The sequence below is a fragment of the Haplochromis burtoni genome, unplaced genomic scaffold, assembly GCF_018398535.1.
Source record: "Haplochromis burtoni strain Fernald_Lab_line unplaced genomic scaffold, NCSU_Asbu1 Contig_67, whole genome shotgun sequence".
Taxonomy (NCBI): Eukaryota; Metazoa; Chordata; class Actinopteri; order Cichliformes; family Cichlidae; genus Haplochromis; species Haplochromis burtoni.
Genome location: NW_024582428.1, coordinates 850,784 through 874,884, shown reverse-complemented (window position 1 = coordinate 874,884; position 24,101 = coordinate 850,784). Strand labels below are relative to the sequence as shown.

The window sequence follows — 24,101 nt, the reverse complement described above, 5'->3', positions numbered from 1 at the left end:
CCTGATTGGTCTCTATCTTCTTGCTTTCCTGTGACTGTCATATGTTAACCATTTAATTCCTCTGATAAGCAGATTGCATTTCTCTGGATGATCTGATGGCAACACACTGACACTGCTGCAGTCATAGGCTATTTTATTTTAAACATAAACTCACTGGCCACTTTATTAGGTGCTCCTGTTCTATTGCTCTTTACTGAAACATGTAATCAGACAAATAATTAATGCATTTAGGCATGTATACAGTCAAGATGACCTGTTAAAGCTCAATGCTAGTGAATAAAGTGAATAAAGGTGATTTCAGTGCCAGACAAGCTGAACATTTCAGAAACTGATGATTTACTGGGATTTTTCCACAAATGAAAAATTGTGGAGGTCAGAGGAGAATGGTCAGACTGCACTGAGCTAATAGGAGGGCAACAGTAACTCAGACAACCACTTTGAATGCACAAGATGCCAAACGTTGGCCTACAGATAGGCTGCGGCAGCAGACGGCCTCACCAGGTGCCGCTCTTCTCAGTGGAAATTAGACAATAGAAAATTGCCTGGTCTGATTTCTGCTGTGACATTTGGACCCCTCAGTGCTAACTGAGGATTGTTTAAATGTCACAGCTTGCCTGAGTATTATTGTTGACCATGTCCAGTCCATCCCACATGACCCCTTATGACCTATCTTCTGATGGGGGCTTCCAGCAGAATAATGTGCAATTTCACAAAGCTCAGATCATCTTTAAACTGGTTTCTTGAGCATGTTAATAAGTTCACAGTAGTCATCAGATCTCAGTCCAGTAGAGCATCTTCGAGATGTGGCAGAACATTTTGAGATTAACATTTTGGATGTGCAGTTCACATATCTGCGGCAATTGTGTGATGCTGTCATGTCAATATGGTCCAAAATCTCTGAGGAATGTTTCCAGCACTTTGTTGAATCTATACCACAAAGAATCAAGTCCAGACATGGTCCAGTTCAATTTTGCTGTGTTGATTAAGGTCTTGGCTACATGTTTTTCATTCTTGTTGATTGTTATTGGTGTAGGAATCTATAAAGCACAATGTTTTTGCTTTGCAAAGCACAAACATCATCTTAAAAATTAGGTCAAGACGAAATTTTATTTATTTTTTAATTTTTCTTTTTTATTAAACCATCATATTGCCAAGAAAAAACAACAAAGATCAAAATTCACGTATTTACAGCACAGTTTTTGTCTGAAAATAAAGGAATATTAGGAAAAGTACTTTTAAAGAATGTCATACCAAAATGGCTTATCCTCAGTTTGGAAAAAACAAACAAACAAACAAACAAAAAAAACCAAACCAAAAAACACCCAAACAAACAAAGAAAAAAAGTGGCACAGTCATATGAATGGGTACTGCTATTTTATGTGTCCTGCATTTTGGAATGAATTCTCTATTTAGTGTTCAACACACAAGACAAATCCAAGTAATCAGTAGTCAGACAAATAAATTACAGAGAATACTGACAAACTCACACATACCTTTCAGTTTATATTTATTACAAAACCCCCCAAAAAAACTAAGGACATCAAAGGGAAAAATCAAACTACTGTGGACAAAACAAACATGTATATTTTTTTGCTGTTCTGTTTTGGACTGTGTGGACTGGTGTGAAATTTAATAAAATAGCCAATGGTTATGTTATTGTTAAGTGAATAAGTGTGGTAAAATGCATATGAATATCTTTTCATATTAAAAAGCTCAACAATACAAAAAACAAAAAAGTCTAACAATAATTTAATAATTACATGATGAACCCTAATACATAACCCAACTGTAATTTATAACTAAGAAAAATAAAGTGATAGGTTCTTACATGCCCAGTATGCGGTTTATAATTGTAGAACAGAAACTGCTGTCCTGTCAAGTGAATAAAAAGAAGATATACTGTAAATCTGCACTGTATGAGGAGTTATCAGAAGCCATGATATACTCTCTGTAGATGAATATAATAATATATGTGTAATTAAGACAATGCAATGGCTAAAAGCCAAGTGATTTATCATAACATTTATATACAAATTTTGGCCATGGTTTTATAACTTCCCTTTCTGATATTTATTTGTAAGTAAATAGAGTTGTGGTACATACAGTGTTGTTATAATAATAATAATAATAATAATAATAATAATAATAATAATAATAATAATAATAATAATAATAATAATAATAATAACTACAGTAAGAACTAAAGAAGATCTTCCCAATTCTTGATGTAACCCGTTTAACTTGACCTACATTGTACCTTGTGACTTAAGTAGTTTTATTTACATTATGGTCAGATCTGTGCTATTATTCTCACCTTTTTTATATTTTATTACATAATGTACAGTAGGTATCCAGAAAACGTGGAATGGACATACTGACCAGCATAAAGTCCTGCTGCCTGCTCCGATGGTAGCTGTATATGCACAGTGTCTCCTTTTCTTAATGGGAGTACAGCACTCCCTGAAGCCTGATCTAGCAATCCCTTTTTATACTCATCATAAGTGTACATAACTGGCTCATTATTCTTCATCAGTGCCACCCACACATTACTTCCTTTGCAGTGTACGTTGTAAGAAAAGTAGTAGATCCCTGGTATGCTACAGGTAAAAACACCATTCTGAGGACTGTAGTCCTGATTGCCATTGTGCAAGAGTTTGTCAAAGATGACAGGGGAACCCACAGGGGGGAATGGATTTGTGAGTTTAGCTGTGAATGCAGGCAGCTCAGGGCCATTTCCACCAATCTCACCTCCATTTGGGTTCTTGTAACCTTGTTTTTGGCCACTGTATGGGCCAGTCATAGGAAGGATCTGTCCAAGGTCAGGAAATGTAGCAGGTTGTCCAGGAGGTCCAGGGGGTCCAGGTTGTCCCGGTTGCCCTGGAAATCCAGGAGGACCACTGGGACCGGGGTTACCTTGTGGACCAACAAGACCTGTGGGTCCTGGGGCTCCCTCACCAGGATAGCCAGGTTTACCTGGTAAGCCTGCATCGCCTTTTCGTCCAGGAAGCCCAGGGGGTCCAATTGGGCCCCCTGGTCCTGCAAGCCCTGGAATACCTTGTGGCCCCTGGGGGCCTTTCTCTCCAGCCTGTCCTCCTTCTCCTCTTGTTCCTGTTAATCCTGCAGCACCAGGGGCACCAGGTAAACCCCTAACACCAGCTTCTCCTTTTGGGCCAGTGGACCCTTGTAAGCCTCTTGGTCCTGGTTGCCCACCCTCTCCTGATCTACCAGGTTGTCCGGGAATCCCTGGAGGACCTGTCTGACCCTTTACTCCTGGATTTCCTCTTGGTCCTATGACACCATCATCTCCTTTTAATCCTGGGAAGCCAAGACTACCAGGAAGGCCTATTGGACCTGGTGGGCCAGGTATTCCACTTGAACCAGTGGGACCAATGACACCTGTGAGACCTGGGTGACCTTTATCACCTTTTGGACCTGGTGCTCCAGGAAGACCAGCATGTCCCTTATGACCCTTAGGTCCTGGAAACCCTGGTGTACCATAACCTGGCAAGCCTGGGTTCCCTGGTAAACCAGGGAGACCTGGTTCCCCCTTCCCTCCAGATACCCCCGGGTGCCCACTGAAACCATCTTTTCCTGGTTTTCCAATTCCTGGTACACCTGGTACGCCTGGTTGGCCTCTTTCACCAGGTGCCCCTGCCAGTCCTGGTTCTCCAGGAGAACCAGGCTTTCCTGGTATTCCTGGATGTCCAGGAAGACCATTCATACCAGGTTTACCAATGCCAGCAATGCCCACCTGTCCAGGTGGACCTGGTGGCCCACCAGGCCCTTTCAAGCCTGGAAAACCAGGTATACCAAGTCCTTTGTCTCCTTTGGGGCCTGGAGGACCAGGAAGCCCAGGCAGACCTTTTTGGCCAGGCTCCCCTAGAGGACCTCGCTGTCCTGGAAGTCCCTGATCTCCTGCTTTTGGAATCCCAGGGAGTCCTGAGGGACCTGGAAGTCCTGGAGGCCCAGGAGGTCCAGTTACGCCTACATCACCATTAGGACCAAGATCACCTTTTGATCCTGGTAATCCAGGTCCTCCAGGTTTTCCTGGCAATCCTGGCATACCAGGTTTTCCAACTCCTGGGTAGCCAGAAGGACCAGGAGGGCCTGGCTTTCCTGGTAAACCTGGCAATCCCTGTCCTGGAAGCCCAGGAGGGCCTTGTGGTCCTGGTGGTCCTGTTGGCCCTGGGGGACCTTGAATTCCTTGCAGTCCCTTTGGGAGACCTTTTACCCCTGGAACAGGAGGGCGTGGACCTTTAGCTCCTCTGGGAAAGGTTTGTCCTGTCAAGGAAAATACTAAAAGAGGTAAGTGTTGACCCACTAAATAATGATCTGACATGATCAGTTATCAGCAGTGTTGGGAAGATTACAGAATACATGCCCCAAAATGTATTTTGTAACGTATTCCGTTACGTTACTCAATGAGAGTAACGTATTCTGAATACTTTGGATTACTTAATATATTATCATGCTTTTTTACAACTACATGAATGTCCTATTGCTTTTTGCGACATTACTATTACTATTATGGTTACTCGCCATACCAATAGCAACTAGATTTTTAAATCTTAATATAAAATGAGTAACAGTAGGGTGGACATTTGGTACGGCTGCACTTTTTGCAGTCATCTTGTATAGAAGATGACTTTCGGTGCAGTCATCTCGTATAGAAGACGACTTTCGGTGCGTATATAAAACAGGTCCGTGGCTCTGAAGCATAGTAAAGGAACCTGTGGCTAATATGTCAGGTTCCGTGTCGGCTCGTAGCCGAAAACTAGCTTTACTTTGTCGTCTGGGTCAGCTTTGCTAGCGAGAGACAGCGAGGCGTTGAAAGGCTGCTCCAATGGAACTTATTGTTTCGGAGGAAAACACGAACACAGTGTACAGTCGAGTCTTAATAGCTTACTTACAACTGGGCTCATCAGGCACTCTTTTTGGCTGCAGTGGTTATTATTATATTTACATGCAGTTTCTGCTCACAGAGCAGAAACTGTTTAGGTGTTTCTGCTCAGTGACAACTCGTACTTTTCCACTCACCTTTTTCTCCCTCCCTCGCTCACAGACACATAACGGGTATGGCAGTCCATTCTCCCTGCAGCACAGACTACACTGCCCATGAGGCTACATTCTTTAGGGCTATGCCTTTAATACTCTGGCCTATTGCCTTCGTATTAAATCATTTTTAAAAATATTTCTTCACGTCATTATGAGACGCGAGATTGAGACACAGGCATTTGAGCCTCTTAATGTGTGTTTTGTTTGGGTTTCCACCGGTGTGGAATTACCAAAAATAGAGAGGGGATAGCCTAACATATGAAACAGGAAAAGAACGCCGTGTAATCCCTTTATTTCAACAAAGTAGCTGTATTCTGAATACCACCTTTTTAAACGGTAACTGTAACGTAATACAGTTACTCATATTTTGTATTTTAAATACGTAACGGCGATACATATTCCGTTACTCCCCAACACTGGTTATCAGTAGTTAGTGATCGATGTTAACTAAAAAAAATTTAATACAGTTACAATGTAGCTTGCCATCACCAGTGTGTGAATGGGTGGATGACTGGATATGTAAAGCGCTTTGGGGTCCTTAGGGACGAGTAAAGCGCTATATAAATACAGGCCATTTACCATTTACCATTTACTACTCACTGCATCTGAAAATGGATGACCCCTTATTAGGTCATTTGATTATAAATAAATGAACTAATAATGAACTAAAATAATTATTTACAGTGCTGTTGAAATAATGAAAACAGACATAATGAATCTATTGTAAAGTAAGTCGCAAAAGCACAGGAGGAAAGAAAACCAAGAAAAAAAAAGAAAGAAAGAAAATTCAAAACCAGGGAGCGCTCCATGTAAATAATTAATTTATTGTAGCAGTGCACTTAAGTTAATATCTTGTCAGTTTTACGCCATCTCCCCTGTATTTATAATGGAATTTGAAGGCACTTTTTAGTAAAAAGGTGTTAGTTAGTCAATGCAAAAAAGCTAAGAATTTAGTTCATGTCATATGTTGGAATATACAGATAAATATGTCGATGTTGATCTTATGTGCTGCACAATAATTTTTAATATTTAGTATTTACTGTTATATTCCCATAGATCATCGTAATGATGTTGTTTATTATATTGCTCTCTTTTTTTCTGCTTGTTTTCTCTTTTTTCTTTCTCAACAGGTGATCCAGGTGATTGATATATGTATTTTTTGTCTGCTTATTTTGTTGGTTTTTGTTTTTTTGCCCTTTATCACCATTCCTCTTCCCCTCTGTTTTTCTTTCCCTCTTTCTTTCTCCCCTTTCTTTTCCCCAGTCAAGTCTGTCCTGTATTTAGCAGGTTAAAATAAAATAAACAACAAAAGGCGAATCAAATAGACCAATACGGCAAGGCTGGGTTGGTCGATTTGGTAAAGTAAATCCGTTGGGCATCTTTCTTTGCCTTTAGACAATAATTCTGATGGCAAAAGAGCCAAACAGGACAGGCAAAAAACCCCAAAAGAATACATAGATAAATATGTAAAAAGGACCCATTGACGTATTTGATCTGTTTTACAGCAGGTTGTTAGTTTATTAATTATGGTATTAGAAAAGATGCAGGAGCTAAAAGTAATTTTTCACAAACATATTGAACTCACCTTTGCCATCTGTCAGTGGTCTCTCTTTACCCATGTGCAATGGTGGTTGAGGAAACTCTTGTCCATACTGAGGAAGTATTGGCATCTCATTCTCCAGAAACTGTTGCTGTGGATATGCATCATATTGTGGCAATGGCTGGGGCTGTTGGGGTGGCTGTTTCTGTCCATAATACACCCCACCATGAGCAAGGTATAGTAAACATAGCTGTAACACTGTGATGAGAAGATAGAAAGAATGGAGGGATACAGCCACCATTTTCTGCAATTGAGAAACAAAAAGTGGAACTATAAGACAGATATAAAGATTTCAGTGAAATTAAATGAAAGCATCTACACACATGAAAAATCTTCATTTCTATCTTCATATCATATCTATATATCTCGTTAGCGGTATCCTTGAGGGTATCTTGAAGGTATCTTGATTCTTTAGATGAATATCAATTAGTTTCCAAAACCACTACACATCTTCCCATAAAATACAGAAAATGCTGTTTTGTAAAAGCAAATAAACTTCACAATTTGTATCACAAGTAAACAGTTTTATTGGTTGACATTGATACATATATTTGTATAATGAATGTATTATTTACTTCTAGGTAATTTACTTAATTAATGTGAATAGTTTGGTCATTTAGGGTGTCTTGTGCTACTCATCAATGGGATAAATGCTGTGCAAACAGCATTTAATTATTTAGAGAAGAAAATAATAATAATTAAGCCTCTTAATGGTTTATGGCCATGCTCTTAAACCATACTGGTACATAGATGAATTCAAATGCCAGCTTTCAAGAGCTTACAAAATTCACTTGTCAAACCAAAGAAATCACCCAAACCCTCCACTGCACATATGTGACCTAGCTTAGCTATCTTCTCAGAAACACTGTGTAAAAGCCTCCCACATCCTTGAAGTGATTCACACATACATATTATAATTAAGAGGCCCTACAGGGGATGTGGCCAGTTTTGAACATAATCTTTAATTCTTTAAACATGTCTGCGCTAAGGAGATCAGCTAAGCACTGCCAAAAGCACTGTGTGAAAATAAACACTGATGGGTGAATGCATGTTTTCCTCAGCTGCAGTGTTTGTGTGTTCTGAAACCGAACCAAAGAGATCAAACATTTTGGAAAGCTGCAATAACTGAAGGCTTGCTTACATTTTTTAGAGCAATTATTCTAAAAAGAAAGCCAAGTTGTGTTGGCTGGATGTTTCCAGGGGATTATTTTTAGAATGGAAATACTTATGTGTCTAGTTTCTCTGCAAAATCAGCATGTTAGAGATGTTAGAGTTGATTTGAATATGTTGCAGTAGCTATTGCACAGGTTGCCATCTACTGCAGGGTTAACATTGAGATGTGGACACCCATTCAGATATGCACACTTACAGCCAGTTTGGAATCTTTGTACTGTGGGAGGGAACCCACACAGGAACAGGGGGAACAGGCAAGCTCTACACAGAGAGGCCCCAGCTGACTAGTGGACATAAACCCAGGACTCACTTACAGTGAAGTGACTGCACTTCTCATCTAACTATATACATATTTCAATATCAAATAATTAATTGCTAGAGAAAACTACCAGCAGAAGCTTTCAGAATCTTCTCTCCACCATTTTCTAAAAGCCTCATAATGTTATTGAACAATATCTACATATTTCAAGGTTATAAGTTTGATCCTGAGATAAGCCAAGAGGCAACATAATAGCTTAGCATGTAAAAAGTCTTCAGTAAAGTCTTTAGAGTTCAAGTTCGAGTCTGTGTGAGTGTCGATCTCCAGTAATTGAAAAAACTACTAAAAAGCACTCAAAGACAGAAAGAGTCTTGGATGTGCTTCAGACGATTTTGACATTGTGCATTCAACATTCAAACTACTGTGCTTACAAAATACCAACACACATAACACAGCACCTTTTGCAGTTGGTGCCTAAAAGTCTAAAAAACCTCAAAAAACCTAATCTTGATTCCTCTGTCCTTGCAAATTTTAGACCTATTTCTAAGGTCTCGTTTCTGTCATTTCAGTGTCTCGATAAAGTCAAGACTCGAATGGCGTAAATGTTCTTAATTTTAACAAGGAAAAAAAAGTGATCATCTTTGGACCAAGCTGTAATTCCAGTACCCCAGATCTTGACCTGCGCAGTTTAGTACCTTTTGCTAAACCGCATACAAAAAATTTGGGGGTTATACTGGATAATAAGTTTACCTTTAAGAAACAAATGAACTCTGTTGTACAGCGGTCCTTTTTAAAATTGAGGCTCTTATCCAAGGTGAGATCATTCTTATCCTTTATCTTTGATGTCATTTGTTACTGTGTAATTTTTATCTTTGTACAGCACTTTGGTCAACATTTTGTTGTTATTAAATGTGCTATATAAATAAAAAATAAAATAAAGTAAAAGGCTAATTAAAAAACTTTAAAAGGGGGAGTTACTGTTTGAGGACTGCTTGTCAGTTTGGACAGTCAAAAGCTTAACTGTCAGTTTGGAGAAATTTGGAGGTTCTAAGTTCAGGCGTTCACTGAGTTTTTGAAGGATAACAGTGAGAGTAAACAGTGAAAAGCTCTATGAATGAACACCTCAAGTGTAGCCTGGAAGTACTAAAGCTAAAGCTTACTGAAGCTGGGTTTGATTCTTATCAGAATTTGGTAATTTATGAAGTCTCGGATCTAAATGCTTCAAGAAAACCAGTTTAAATATGTGATTAAACAGCACATATAGACTAGAGATTAATTTTGAAAGGAAAGAGTGAAACTCTAGTCCGGTCAAATAGGTCAGACTGCTTGAAGCTGTGGAGTCTGTTCTTATGAGAGCTGTTATAGTTTGAAGCACAATACCAACAATGAAATGTTCAGAGAAAAACCTAAATGCCATACAACTCACAGTTAACTGAAAGTTAATTAAAAAAACAACAACATTAAGAATAAAAAAGATCACACTTAAACACTGCAACACTGATTCACAACCACTCCTGAAGTGAACTTTTGCTTCAGAACTGATATGATCATAACTGAATGACAAATTGTAATGAATTCTGTATCACCTTTTTGTTTTTCAAAGAAGAACATGGCCTTTAATATCACTGACTGTAACTAACTGTCAGAACTAGCAAAACATTTGGGATGAAGCAGTTGCTGCTGCTACTACCCTAATGTAACCCATCAACACTGACCGTCTATTACCCATATGGCATAAATAACTGATAACTGATATCGTTAATATTTAAGTAAACTTCCTCAGCATTCAAACTTTGTGTTTCTTTCATGTCAGTGCACTCACATTTATTTGTTACCCAAATGCTCTGTTGTTTGGCTAAAGCTAACTTGGGCAAAAATATACGTAAATACATGGAAATCTATGGGTAAGGTCTATGACAAGTTACAGAGATATCACCCCAATTAGAGAAACCACCTGAGTCAAAACATGGGGAAGCACCCGTTACATTTGTGCAGCTGGTTCATGGAGGAAAGAGACGTAGGTCATAATGTGGAACAAAGTGTTAAATACAGTGAAAGTGAGACCACTGCAGCCATTATGCATGCCTTTTTATATTTTTTCATGCGTCTTCCTTGTCGTGAGCAAATGTTTCTACCAGTGCACTACTGGGCTGTTTTTGGAGGACTGCACACAAACAGTTCTGTGTTGGTTGCATACCCATAGTCCTTTCCTCTGTGTACTCAAAGACCTATGCAATGGTTCCATAAATCCGCCCTTAGGCACAAAATATTTGAAAACTCACTGTTGGAACATTTAATTTAAATAGTCATTAAAATTCCAGAGTTTCAGCTGCTGTTTTACATTTTTAATGAATTTCTTCCAGAGAAAAAAAGAACAGACCGCTTCAATAAAAAACGATTTGCCAACTGACTGAATTTCAGTCATGTCAGCGTTTTAATGTCACATTTTAGGCAAGACAATCTTTTGCTTTTCGTGCATCTTCAAACATTCAATCTTGGAGCAAAATCACTTGTTTAATCTTTTTCAGCTATAAAGCCAGCAGGAGACTGATCCTCAAATATTGAGCTTCTAAGCAGAACATGGTTTCACACGTTGGGAATTCGCTCTGCAGACAAAAAAGGAACACATGTTTGGCAAGGAAATAACAAAGAGGACCTCCAAGGATATGCCACTCTTCATGGCTCAGAGACATAAAGCATACAAAAACACACCCAGTTTTAACGGGTTGGTTTGCTGCAAAGCAAACAACCCAAGTACATGTTATGCTCGGCTAAGTTCTTTATTATTATTTTTCTTCCTTGGCATTGCCTCCCACACCATTTGTCATAGTGAGCAAAAATTAGCTGTGAGGCGACTGTTTCTATGCAGTTTTAGTTTAGGTTTTACCGTTTTCAAACAGTTAATTAACAATTTGTTGCAAAAACATCATAAAAATTCCTTCCTATTCTCCCCATTGGGTACACCTGTGGCTAAACACTATTGGGTACACTTAGCAGACCATATCAGTAAGTACACCTGTCACTGGCCGGCCACTTTTTAGGCACATCTGTATACACACTACGACTGTTTTGTATAAAGTATACACATGTCTAGCCAAATTTTGAAGAGGTGGCAACAGACAATATTTGGTAGGACATGTTGTGGCAGATCTTTTATACAATATATATAATTTATTTATCCAGATAAAAGGTATTATTGAGATTAAAAATGGCTTTTCCAAGTGGCAAGTATAGTATAACAAATTATGGAAATGAACACAACTGACATTCAATACAGGCAAGTGCACACAAACATCCGAATCAAAACGCAAGCACGGTCCACTCTACACCAGTGTTGTGGTGCTGTGATACAGTTGAAGAGTTTATTGAAGCTTATTAACTGATTGTGTCACGCTGTCAGGGTATCTGCCCTTAATTATACAGCTAGCCTTTATTTACAGACGGTCGATATCATCAGTCATTTTTTGGTTTACAGACGGTTTAATGGGAAAGCAATTGGAGCGTCTAGACCACAGACTAAATTGCAATAAGTATTGAATTCTAATGACATTGCACTATGTGTTTAGCTTTGATACTTGAGTACCTTGCGTGGCAAACATTATAACACAACAAATAAAGAAACCTGAATCATTTTGTTCTGGGTTATTACACTTTTCCCATCACAACGGCTGCAGTAAAATTCTCATGTATTTGCTTTCCACCTTCGTTTTAAGATTTAAGAGGAACAGCTTCTCCCGGCACAACGAAAGGTTTGCAATTCTTTATCAAGAAGCATGTAGTTATGAGGTGCTTAAAGTAAAAGCACACGCTCTAATAATGACACTTTCACGACACAATCATTGTTTCTGACAAAGTTATTGGACAGAGTTTAGTCTAGTCAGGAAACTAGGCATGACCATTATGCATTCACAATTATGTTTCACAGTGAACCTGACAAAAGCTGCAGATGAAAAACAACTACTCTCAAACATCTTTTTTCAACACAATATGGTCTTGCTGTGTCCCTGAACGAATAGCTTGACAATAAATATTTCCTCTCTGCAACAACAACCAAATAGAATCCACTTAGAATCCCTTCTATGATTTAAACTTTCACCTTGTGCATGACCTCAGCTTTGATGAAATCTCTTCAGACACCTCCACACCCGGCACTCGATGACAATCTCATGCAACAAAGACTACTCGGCCCACTGTGGTTCCTGGTTCCTCTCAGCCTCTTTGCCAATACATACAACCGCAGCTGGCTTTGCCTGGTGATGAGCCACCAGTCTTTTATCACCTCTAGATTGGCTTTGGAAATAATCACATTTCCATTTCTCCTCTGGGTTCCTCTCCTGACTTATTCCAGATGTGGGGAATCTATTGCTTGATAAACAAACGGTGAGGAACAGAGGCATGTCATTGCTTATAGACACGGGTGCCAGTCTTAATTGCCTGTGGTTGGGCTTGGCTTTTGTACTTTAAACAGAGGGTCCTTCTTTTCCAATAAGAGTGGGAAACTAACTGTGCTGCAGGATATAAAGCAAACTTTTGAAATTTCAACACCAATGATACATACTGATCATTGACAGAGAAGCCTTTGTGTGCAAGTGTCAAGGCTACAAATTAATGCTGAATGGCTGAGACCATTGTTAGTGAACAAATCCAAATGCAAGAGAAAAACTTCAGAATTCTAAAACAATTTCAAAACAATATCCAGAAGCTAACTGAGCAGGATTTATACTGGCATAATGGACATATTGTCATTTTGGCTGTAAGATTAAAAAAATAATTGTCATCTTTCAGGAACCATTGGAATTTTTCTCTCGAGCCTAAAATGGTTGAGGAGTACAGTAATGTGAAGCGGTAACAACTAGGCAGAGCTTTTTTCTGTCCATGTTCAGATATCAGTACCTTGTGAATGCCTTGTACAACCATGATACTTCAAATATTTATACATTTATAAATAAAGTGTTAAGCTCTATTAATGCTAAACAATATGTACTGAGCCCTGCGACAGACTGGCGACCTGTCCAGGGTGTACCCCGCCTCTCGCCCCGTGACAGCTGGGATAGGCTCCAGCGCCCCCCGTGACCCTGAAAAGGATAAGCGGAAGCAAATGAATGGAATATGTACTGAGGTTTTCCAGACATCCTCTGACAGTGTGGTGTTAACTTATCCAACATTTTGGATGCATTGCAATCATGGTCACAATGTAGGATCAAGTGGATGAAGTGAACAAGGCCCCATTACACAAGCCTAGAGACTGGTCTGCAACCATCTGGCAACCACTAGTCATTAGGAAAACAATAAGTACTCCCTGATTGGTTGTGAGTAGCTGCTAGAACTTGATGTCAATTGCAGGGAAAGTAATGAAGTCCTAGTGTAGGTATGCAAGCTTACAGACAACAGTGACCCCTTGGCAACTTGTTGCTAGAGGAAATTCTCCAACTGGTTGGCAAAAACTTCCTTCTGGTTGCTTTGGTTGCTAGCATATTTTGTTGCAGTTGTAGTTTGATTGGAAGTGATGGACATGATGGCAAGCACCATCCGGCTACACTCCGAGCTATAGTAAAACAGTGAAAACCACAAAAGAAACTGGAAATGGAGACTGCTTGCCTTCAAATTAAACGTTGCACCTTTTTTTAAAAAGGTGCATCATACTTTTTCAAGCTTTACTACAAACATGAAAAACTATAGGCAACCGTTACAACCTGCTAGGAATCAAAGCAATCACCATGAGGTTCTTGGTGGTGCACCTTGTTTGCATTCGATTTCCCCTGACAGCCAGCAACCCCTGGAAACCACTGCCAACCATTTGGGGAGTACACTAATAGCAATAGTCCAATATGGTGGACAACGTTCAAGCATTGTGCACATGATGCCACGTGAGAAAATTAGTCCAGACATATTTTTACATTTCTAGGAAGACATTGCTATCTTCAGCAAAACAATGCCAAACTTCACTGTGCATCATTTCCAAGAGCATGACTAAACATAAGTAAAGAAAGTACTATGCAGTAATACTGATGGGTTAGGAAGCTCTTAGTGTCACAAAGGTTCCTCTCTTTTTATCTGGACAGGTCACCATAGAAACTTTGACTAGGTCAAAGTGAATTCAGGATTGTTGAATGTGTCTTTTGTCCTGTCTTCCTCTTTTCATCCCCAACTGGTCACGGCAAATGGCTGCCCCTCCCCGAGACTGGCTCTGTCTGGGGTTTCTTCCTGTTAAAAGGGAGTTTTTCCTTCCCACTGTCACCAGGTGCTTGCTCAAAGGAGTCATCTAATTGTTAGGGTATGACTCTATTATTGTAGGGTCTTTACAATGCAATGTAAAACACTTTGAGGCAGGCTACTGTTATTGTGATTTGGTGCTATATAAATAAAATTGAATTGAATTGAAGTTAACATAAAGAAAGCATGAAATGATCTGGCTCATGATTCAGGCTTTAGCATCATGCTTTATTTCATTTCAACAACCCTGCCATGGGGATTTCACTACCTGAGCTCCAGCAGACCCAAGAACAATACAGATGTTGTTCTCTTCAACTGACCATTTTTTTTTAAAATAGACTGAGTCAAAACACACTAAAATATGAACATCGCTTTTGGACGGTCAAAACAAACCCATCTGACCTCGTAAGACACAATATTCTCATATGTGTAACAATTCTGTCAGTGTAATGTGGAAACGGTTTTCAGCTCCTACACACAAACACAAAGGAATGCAACAATCAGCTGACAGGAACACGAGCGCCAAGACGACATCTGGGGAATGTACCTGAGTATACGTGCGACCCACTGCATGAATTTATGTGAGCTGATGCTAACCTTTATAAGAAAAACACTCCACCTCTACAGTCTCAGTCTGGAGTACTCACACTGTGGGTATGCTTGGAGTTTCTGCAGACAAGGACAACAACACACACCTGAAGCCAAAAACAACTAACTCACTGTATCCAGAACCATGATAGGAAAATAAAGTCAAAACAGCTCTACTAATAATGATATCTATCAGACAGGACCTGTAGTGCAGCAAGTGGCTCAATAGAGGGTGCCAAACTACATTACTACTCAGATTTTCAGTTCACAGTCTATTTTGTTTACTTGCCTTTTTCACAGGCTGGGTGGATACTGGCTGTAGCTCAGGTGGCAGAGCAGGTCAGCCACTAATCTGAAGGTTGGTGGTTCGATCCCAGGCTGCCTCCTGGCTGCATGCCAAATATCCTTGGGCAAGATACTAACCCCATGTGTTGCCTACTGGTGGTGGTCAGAGGGCCCGGTGGCGCCAGTGTCCGGCAGCCTCGCCTCTGTCAGTGCGCCCCAGGGCAGCTGTGGCTACAATGTAGCTTGCCATCGACCAGTGTGTGAATGGGTGAATGACTGAATGTAGTGTGAAGCGACTTTGGGGTCCTTAGGGACTAGAAAAGCGCTATACAAATGCAGGCCATTACCAGTGGGGGAAAAAGATATCCTGGCAAAGGCTGCTTTTTAATAATAAGATTTATTTTTGTTGTTTATCATAATTTATACTAAGTTTTGTGCATCATCAGCATCCCCATTTTCCTCCTTGTTATTCTCCAAGCCTGTGCTGCTTTTCTCTTTTGTTTTCAAGCAGCTGATTCATCTCAGCTCAATCGTCATGTAACTTTTTGATCATTTCTCCCTCTTCCTGCTCATCTTCATAGTGAGAATATTAACTTTCCCCCCTAAGCAGTGAGTTAAAAAATGAAGAAAAATGGCTGTGAACGCTTCCCCAGCTCAGCTTCCTATCTCTCCATCTTTGCTAACTTTGCTTTCTTATATATATATCTTTCAGCTTTTGCCATTGATGTCACATCTACACACAGCCTCAAATCCCACAATGCATGGATGTAGCACCTGGATGCATTTTTAATTGCTCACCACTCACTCTATCCTTTGAAAAGCCTTGCACATACACCCACGCAGTCCACCCGATCTCATCACCCATCTCACTGACATATTTTTCCCTCTCCTGCAGTTGTAGGAACCACAAGTCACAGAGTGCCTGCCCACAATTTTCATTTCAGGGCAAAAACTGGAGTGGGAGGAGAATTATTTTCCTATTAGCTTTTGAGTTCTGTCAAAACAGAGTATCTGATGTCAGTGGACAGCAACTAATAGCAACCCAGACCGAAGAGGCACTTTAGGTTGTTTCCATGTTTAAAGAAAAAGAAATTCAATGAGAAGAAAGGATGAGAACGTTTATGTTTGGATCTTATCGAATTTGATTTAAATAGGGAAGATTTATAAAATGGTAAATGGCCTGTATTTATATAGCGCTTTACTAGTCCCTAAGGACCCCAAAGCGCTTTACATATCCAGTCATCCACCCATTCACACACTGGTGATGGCAAGCTACGATTGTAGCCACAGCCACCCTGGGGCGCACTGACAGAGGCGAGGCTGCCGGACACTGGCGCCACCGGGCCCTCTGACCACCACCAGTAGGCAACGGGTGAAGTGTCTTGCCCAAGGACACAACGACCGAGACTGACCAAGCTGGGGCTCGAACCGGCAACCTTCCGATTACAAGGCGAACTCCTAACTCTTGAGCCACGATCGCCCAGGTACAGCAACAAATAAATGCTTGCATCAGATTTAGACTTTTCCCTTGAACTTTGTGCGGTCTCTGCCGCAATCTTTCTTGGTCTCCCTCGTATTTAACTGGTGCTAAAAATGGACCAGTGAAAGAATATTTTTAAAAGTAATAACAATGTTTGGCTAATAATCAGATCTGATCAGTAGTACTGTGCTAAAACCACAGACTCCACTGGAGAATTCTGCAGCTGCATAAATAGATTTCCAGTTATGAGCAAATCAGGGAACAGCACACCCTGTGTTGCCTGTTTTTCCAATTTCTAATCAGATACTATATTTACTCAAGCACTAATGTTTGTGCTTTTCTACTTACTATTTCAGTGGGAAATATCGTCCAGTGTAGAAGAACAGAAGTTCAGCTGTCACATTTCAGATGTCCACAGTAAACTTTCCATCCAGATGTAGTGCATATTTGAAAAAAAAAACTGGAGTTTTTCCACTCGCTTTGTTTTTAAAATGCAAATTTTAAACATGCGCGAAACAGGTGGTTGGAAAGTTGATAGCACCAAATGGTGATTTCCCCTCACACATGTTTTCATTTAAATACTGTGGAAAGCAAATGAGGTCAAATATAACATTTCACAAAAAAAAAAACCAACTTAAGAATAAAAATCTTAAAAATAATATAGACGTGACATATATATTATTTTAAACCTTTAGATGCATTTTGTTCTTTTTTGTAAAAGCACGGAGAGGCCTGACTCTTAAAAAAATGGATCAAACGGCTACAAAAGCAAAAGGTTACTTGCACACTGATTTTATAGCTTGTAGCACCTTTAGTTGCAATAACTAACTAAATAAATAAAGTAATAAAGTAACAGTTTTCTTTTTGACTTTAACAGTCTGTCACATCATTGTAGGCCAATTCTAGACCCCTCTTTTTTTTACAAAGCTTGTTCAGGATATTGAGATTTGGAAGCATTCATGTATGCACAGCTCTCTTAAGGTCCTACCACAGCATGCCTGCACATTGACTGACCCATTGTGACACCTTAATTGTTTTTTTTTTTTTTATCAGCCATTCTGTTATAATTTTGCTGCTGTGCTTGGGATCATTGCCCTCTTTTATGCCTGAATTTGGACTAAGCTTTAGCTGTCCAAAGACAGATGGTCTCACATTTAAGTCCATACAGAGAAGTTCATGGTCGTCTTAATGACTGCAAGGTGCCGAATTCCTGTGGCTGCAAAACGAACCCAAATCATCACTTGGCCACCACTGTGATGCGTTTGATATTAAATGTTCGTGTTGATATGCTTTGTTTGCTTTTGTGCATTAGGGATTATGCCAAACATCTCCATCCGTTAGGTTTACAACACCAGAAGTGTTTTTTTTAGAGAGAAGACACTTTCTCCTGGAAACCCTACTAAACAATTCACACTTGTTTAATTTTTTTCTAATCGTGTTATCATGAACTTTAACATTTAACATGCTAACTGAGGCCTGTAGAGTCTGTATTTCTTGTGTTTGTTGTAGTTTCTTTAAGAGTTGTGTGGTCTGACCTTAGGGTGAATTTGCTGAGAAGACTGTCTTTGAGTTGACAAAAACGGAATGCTCCAGACCAGCAAACAATTTTTGAGATACTTACCTTTGTAATTCCTACAAAAGCAGTAAGTTTACGGCATAGAGAACTGTAAAAACTCTTTTTCACATGCTTGTTAATGTTCAAGTCATGCTTATGGCAAGAACATCAGACTCTAATTTCTGTCAAGCCTTCATAATGTAAATTCATAACTTTTACTATGTTTTATTGGTGTTTCTACTTAAATACACCTCTGAAAATGTGCTGGTAAAGACCCAAACATGCCAAGTTCTGTCCTCAAACTGACGTCAAAAACCACTGAAGGTTTCCAACATGTTAAGATGAATGGTTTTGCAATATAGTACTGAAGATATTAAAATCACGAGCACGATTCGGTATATGATTCCTTCCAGAGGAGTAGTAATTGCTGTAGTTTGGAGGTTGGGAGCAGTCTAATATTTAAAAATGACTGGGTGGTGATTATATGTTGCTTTGAGAAGGGTTGTTTTTGGGTTTTATCACCAGCAATTTCATTTTGATGGTTTCCTCTACCTCTACAGTTGATCAATCATTTGAATGCACTCATATCAATTTTACTGCAATCATAAAGTGGGCTGGGGAGCATTTACGGCTTGATGTGACATGCATACATCGCCTGTACTGGTGAAATGACAACAGCCAAGGGAAGCTTAATGTGTTATACAGTCACACCATAAAATATGCCACTCATGGAAAAAATATGTTCCTTCCTTTTCCTACTTCCAGATGTTTTCGCAGCACACTATTTATGAGGGATTATAAGAACTAGGACTCCTTCTACTTAGGAGTTTAGATAAGAGTCACTTTGTAATAAATCTGCAAAATTTAAAGCTGGATCTACAAAGTGGTGTTTTGAAACAGAGCTACCACCTGTGGGTTTGAAAGAAAGTAAAGTGTGTCAGGACAGCAGCTAATGTGGAACCATTAACAGTATCTGTATTTGATTAACACTGTAAGATTGCCATAAAGTGAACCTGATTTCATCATTTGAGACATTTCTATGGCTGCAGTACTCTGCACAGTAGCACGAGACCATTTGGACACATGGCCTGAAATCACAGAGGCTGCAGCTGTGGGATCAAGAGGCACATTCCCTCAGAGCTGCATAAACACTTCCTGTTTCGTAGGTGAGAACTGCAAAGGAGTCAGACTCGGAGAGGAGAGCTGTCAAGAGACATTAACAGAGTAATAAATATGTGAAATCACAGCATGCTCACAGATACTCCTAGCAAACAAGATGAAGTATCCCTTAAATAGTGGAATAATTTGACCTAAAATACAGCCAAATAGCTAATAAATAGCTTGATTTCTGTTCACTGTAAGAAATGGTTACAGAAATATTTCACCATTTTGGGAAATATTGTGATTTTTGATGAAAGTTTGATGCAAACACTGAGAGTAAAGTAAATATGAAAGCTAGCAAGAGCATTAGCTTAGTACAAAGACAAGAGGGGGCAGCTAGCTTGGTTATGTTCAAAGATTTAAAAAAATAAAATCTCCATATTTTAAAATCTTACTACAGCAATTTTTAAAGGAACTTTGTCACATTGCATACACATTGTTGCTTACAGACACATATAAAGGGTTTTTTAAATATATGTTTTCAGTCTTTTTTCCAAACTACGCTAATAGCTGCTTCAGATTTAACATTTAGCATAGAGTTGTGACTCTTCATCAAAAAGCCACCAAAATACATTTTCTTTACTATTTGGCAGCATGTTGTAACAGTTTTAAATGGCGAAGCTTTTCTGGGGCCAAAAAACTCAAGTGCTCACTTGAGCAGATACAGCGACATCCTGGCCCTTGGACGCAAACACTAACCCTCCCAAAAAAAACCAAACTGACCACATTTGCGAGGCTTCAAACAGTCTCATTCTCAAAATCCAAACTTTTTAAGTAACTTAAAACTGATCTGCAGATTGAGTTGAATTTTATTACAAATTTCCTCTTCTGACAACATAACAAATGCAGTCCTAGAAAAACAATGAAAAACACATGCAAGCTTCTTGGATGTCTGTTAGGTCCAGACATGTTACTGCTAAGGAAAAATGGTTGATCATCTTATCTTGATGTGAGCTGTCTGGACCTCTTTATATCCACAGCTTATTAAATTACCAAAACCCATATTAACAGTTGTAGTTTATTAATATAAATATATAACCCTAGATACGGGTGCTGCTTTTAAAGAATGGTACATGAATTTAGAGGAAAAAAAAAGATATTTCCCACTTACAAAACTTATCGCCTCAGTCATCACACAAGTCTGTATAGCTCATTACATGTGCGGCTCTGCTGGCACCAAATTAATCTGCTTTAACGCCACTTTTGCAGTGTAAAATTTTTTGAATGAACCCAAACAACTTCATCTTTGACATATTTAACATGATCATAACATGGACACATGATTTCTTTACGCTTTACGGACAGGTGCACATTGAGATTTAATGTCCTTAAACTATGCTGAGAGGATAAAGATACAATAAGTCTGATGGCTTTGCATCGTGTCATTTTGAACCACCACATCAGAAAATTTATTTTAAAGTCTGGCTTGCAGTATGAAACTCTGAAAACCTTCACTTCTGCATGACAGTGAAGAAGAAGACAACGAAGAAGAAGAAGACAAAGAAGAAGCAGAAGAGGTTTTCTAAAAGAAAATTTAATGAAGCATAAAAATTTCCGTCTCCAGCCCGCAGCACCAGTGTTCTGCTGAGGAGACTTTTTTCTTAAATCCTGTTTCCTCTTATTTATGCGGGAGAGATTACTGCTCAAAAGCTCTTAACACCTAAATCTTCTTATCCATAAACACAGGAGGAAAAAGTGCATGTTTTTCCTGTCCTGAAAAACATGCACCTAAACTTTCTAAAATGTCAAGGCATTCCGCTAACTGGTGCTAAATCCTGCCGAGACGCTGCACTGTGCATTTATTTTAACAAGCTTAAGCTCAGGTTATTCTTCCCAGGTGTCTCTTTTGGATTTTCTTTTCTTTCTCCCTCTTTCTCTGCATTGGGAAAAATGTCAGATGTGATCTGCGGAGACATCTCAGCCCATTCTTCACAGCTGTGAAGTAGGATGTCTTATGATACATTTACTTGCTTCTCAGTTTCCATGTTCCTTTGCATGTGCAATCCCAAAAGGCAAAAAAGGAAAATGATCCAATCTCTGCCTTGCAATCAGACGACCATGCCAAAGCAAAACCAAATCAAAATGAACACATTTAACTATAAGACTTGATGATGCATCACTTACCTTTGTGTGTGCTGCTGCTGCTGCTGTGGTATCACTGAGCTTTTAAGGAGTTTGTGACAGACGCTGAACAGCAGCACTGGTGAGGGTTTGGCTTTTATCTACAGGTGGGTGGAGCTGCACAGGCTGAGAGCACAGAGGAGCTGGATCTGTGCACGAGGAGAGACGGGGGGAAGAAAACAGGATCTGTGTGAGAGAGAAACCACTACTGGAACTCCATGTTTGCAGCATTAAGAGGTTATTATACACAGAAACAAAGTGAGGGGAAAGAAGAAACCCAATCAGCTGCACGAGGAGGAAGATTCTCGTTTGACTTGGACCTCTCAGTGCATTCTTTGCATGGAGAAAGATTTAAGGGCAGGGTCTTACTCTGGTTAGCCAATGCTAGCTGAGGTTAGGCTCTAGCTGAGTGGGGAGGTTTTTGTGGCAACCAAAGTGCACACACAGTAGTTGATAAAACAACCTTACCACAAAGGACTATTTAGAAACTGGTCAAATTGTTCACATTTCTACTTTTTAAGGACTTTTGAGACAACATAAGAGAGGATATGAAGCTACTTAACATTGGAATTGTGTTTTCTTATTTAAAATAAAAGCAATAATCAAACAGATCTATTAGTATAAAACTCCTACTCATAACTGAGCAGCGGTACATCACAAATTTGACCTAAATGCTAGCTACTAGCATTCTTTGCTCACAATGAGAGCGGTAACAAGCCTTAAGTTACTGCAAATACCATGCTTATGTGCTCCTGACGTGTATTTCAGGACATTTATACATATAAGTACAGCTAAATAATGACACGGTGAATGATTTTGCATCGTAACTGTGAAAAAGTTGCGTGTGCAAGCCTGAATACTTCTCATCCTCAGTGGTCACCATCTTACTTTTGTACTCAGCCAAATTCCAGCCAGTAGGTGGAGGATTAATGTTGGTGCCAACACCAGTGGCTTAAAAGAGTTTGTGTTGATGTTCAGTGTTTATCTGTGCTTAAATGTTCTATTAAATGTAAGAGAATTTAATGAGTTCTGCTGTCAAAGTCTCATCAAGTGTCAAAAGTTTGCAAAATACAGCAGTCACAGTGTAAGTCGGTTATTGCGAGTGCTTTTTTCTCACAAAGAGAGCTTGTGGTTGTCTAAATTGTATATAACATTCTTTCTTACGGGCAGCAGGGGGCAACTCTTATGATTTGAAAAGGAAGATCACTTGTATTGAGATTTATAGGAAAACAGCCCTTTGGCTTCCTCAATCTATGACCTCAGTGAACTTTTTCCTGGAGAAGTCAATGTCTTAATCACTAGTTTCATGTCTTACTGAGTACAAATTTCTTTTCTTAAAAATGTAAATAATGTTCTAATATTTTCCTCTAATCTTTTTCTCAATCAGTGATCCAAACTCAAACCGCCTCTCTACACAGTTTAATCAGTTCTAATTGGATCTCATCTCTCCAGAACATTTTCGTCTCATTTTTATTCGCTGACAAAAGTGCCAATACATTTAACCATATAGTTTTTGTGCTAATAGGAGCCAAGCAAAGTTGAGCTAAACTAAGGCTGTGCAGACCTGCATCGGGCGCCCATGCAACTCCTCTCCACAGCTTTTACATTGAAAAGTTGACAGTGTTTAGCTTTAGTCCAAAGTCCACCAAACAGAGACGGCATGGGGTGATCATGGACCTTCTGAACAGCTGTTTCAAATCTGAGAATTATTCTTTGAGCTTTTGTTTGTGTTACTATTTTACTTCTTTAGTTCTTGTGTTGTCATGCAGGGGTTGCTTTTAAAGATAACATTTTGGTTCCCCCCTCTGTCAGCTTTTTTGCGTCTCAGTCTCACAGCAATAATTTGTGCTCATTACAGCAATTTGCAAGTAGCCATGACTTCACTTAAAGTTTACTACTAATTAATGTGGACAGAAAAATGAAGTCCAGGCATATTTATGAAAAAAATGTGTATTTTTTGAAAGTTTGGATAGATAAACTTAATCTTCATTTTTCACAACTCAAAGACCAAACAGCAGAAATTGGTTTTCCCAGCACACCAGAGAACAAGAAGCAGTCAGCTGCATGGAAATACTGACATCATACCTGTCTGCATGCAGAATTGCTGTTCATTAGCCTGCCACTTAGATCCCGAGGCCAAGTCGCTCCAGCAACATGAAAAGCTCAGACAACCCCGACGAAGTTTCTTATTACTTGCTGTTTTTCTGTTCCTCGGTCAACCTCCTTTCATCTTGGTTAGTCAGCTCCTAGTCATGTATAATACTAACAAGTGGAGCTGTGATTTGTATCTGCTCCATTCTTCTTGTTTCTCTGAAAACTTGGGAAATAGGATTAATGCTTTCCAGTGGACATGACTTTCAAAACCCGAAGCATATCCGTGTCAAACAATCCCACTGTTTCCCTGAAAAGATGCTGAAGGAGCTATAAAAGTGGTTCCATATGATTGACTGAAATGTGATTTATCCAGTCACCATCAGCATAATTTACTGGCTGGCATGTATTTTGCCTACCATTTGGCAAAAGCTTGATATATGATGTGCTCCAAAACTAACAAGACTGAAATGAAGTGTGTGTGTGTGTGTGTGTGTGTGTGTGTGTGTGTGTGTGTGTG

General features: G+C 39.4%; 1 protein-coding gene across 1 annotated transcript; it reads right to left on the bottom strand.

Moving 5' to 3' along the window:
• Positions 1–171: 171 nt before the first annotated feature.
• LOC102306959 (collagen alpha-1(VIII) chain) lies at positions 172–21,645 on the bottom strand. Its single transcript, XM_005937324.3, has 3 exons — positions 21,494–21,645; positions 6,641–6,899; positions 172–4,281 (listed from the first exon to the last, which is right to left on the bottom strand). Exons 2-3 carry the CDS (start codon positions 6,894–6,896, stop codon positions 2,330–2,332), a joined length of 2,208 nt encoding a protein of 735 aa, XP_005937386.1. The 5' UTR covers positions 6,897–6,899; positions 21,494–21,645; the 3' UTR covers positions 172–2,329.
• Between the last annotated feature and the right edge of the window lie 2,456 nt (positions 21,646–24,101).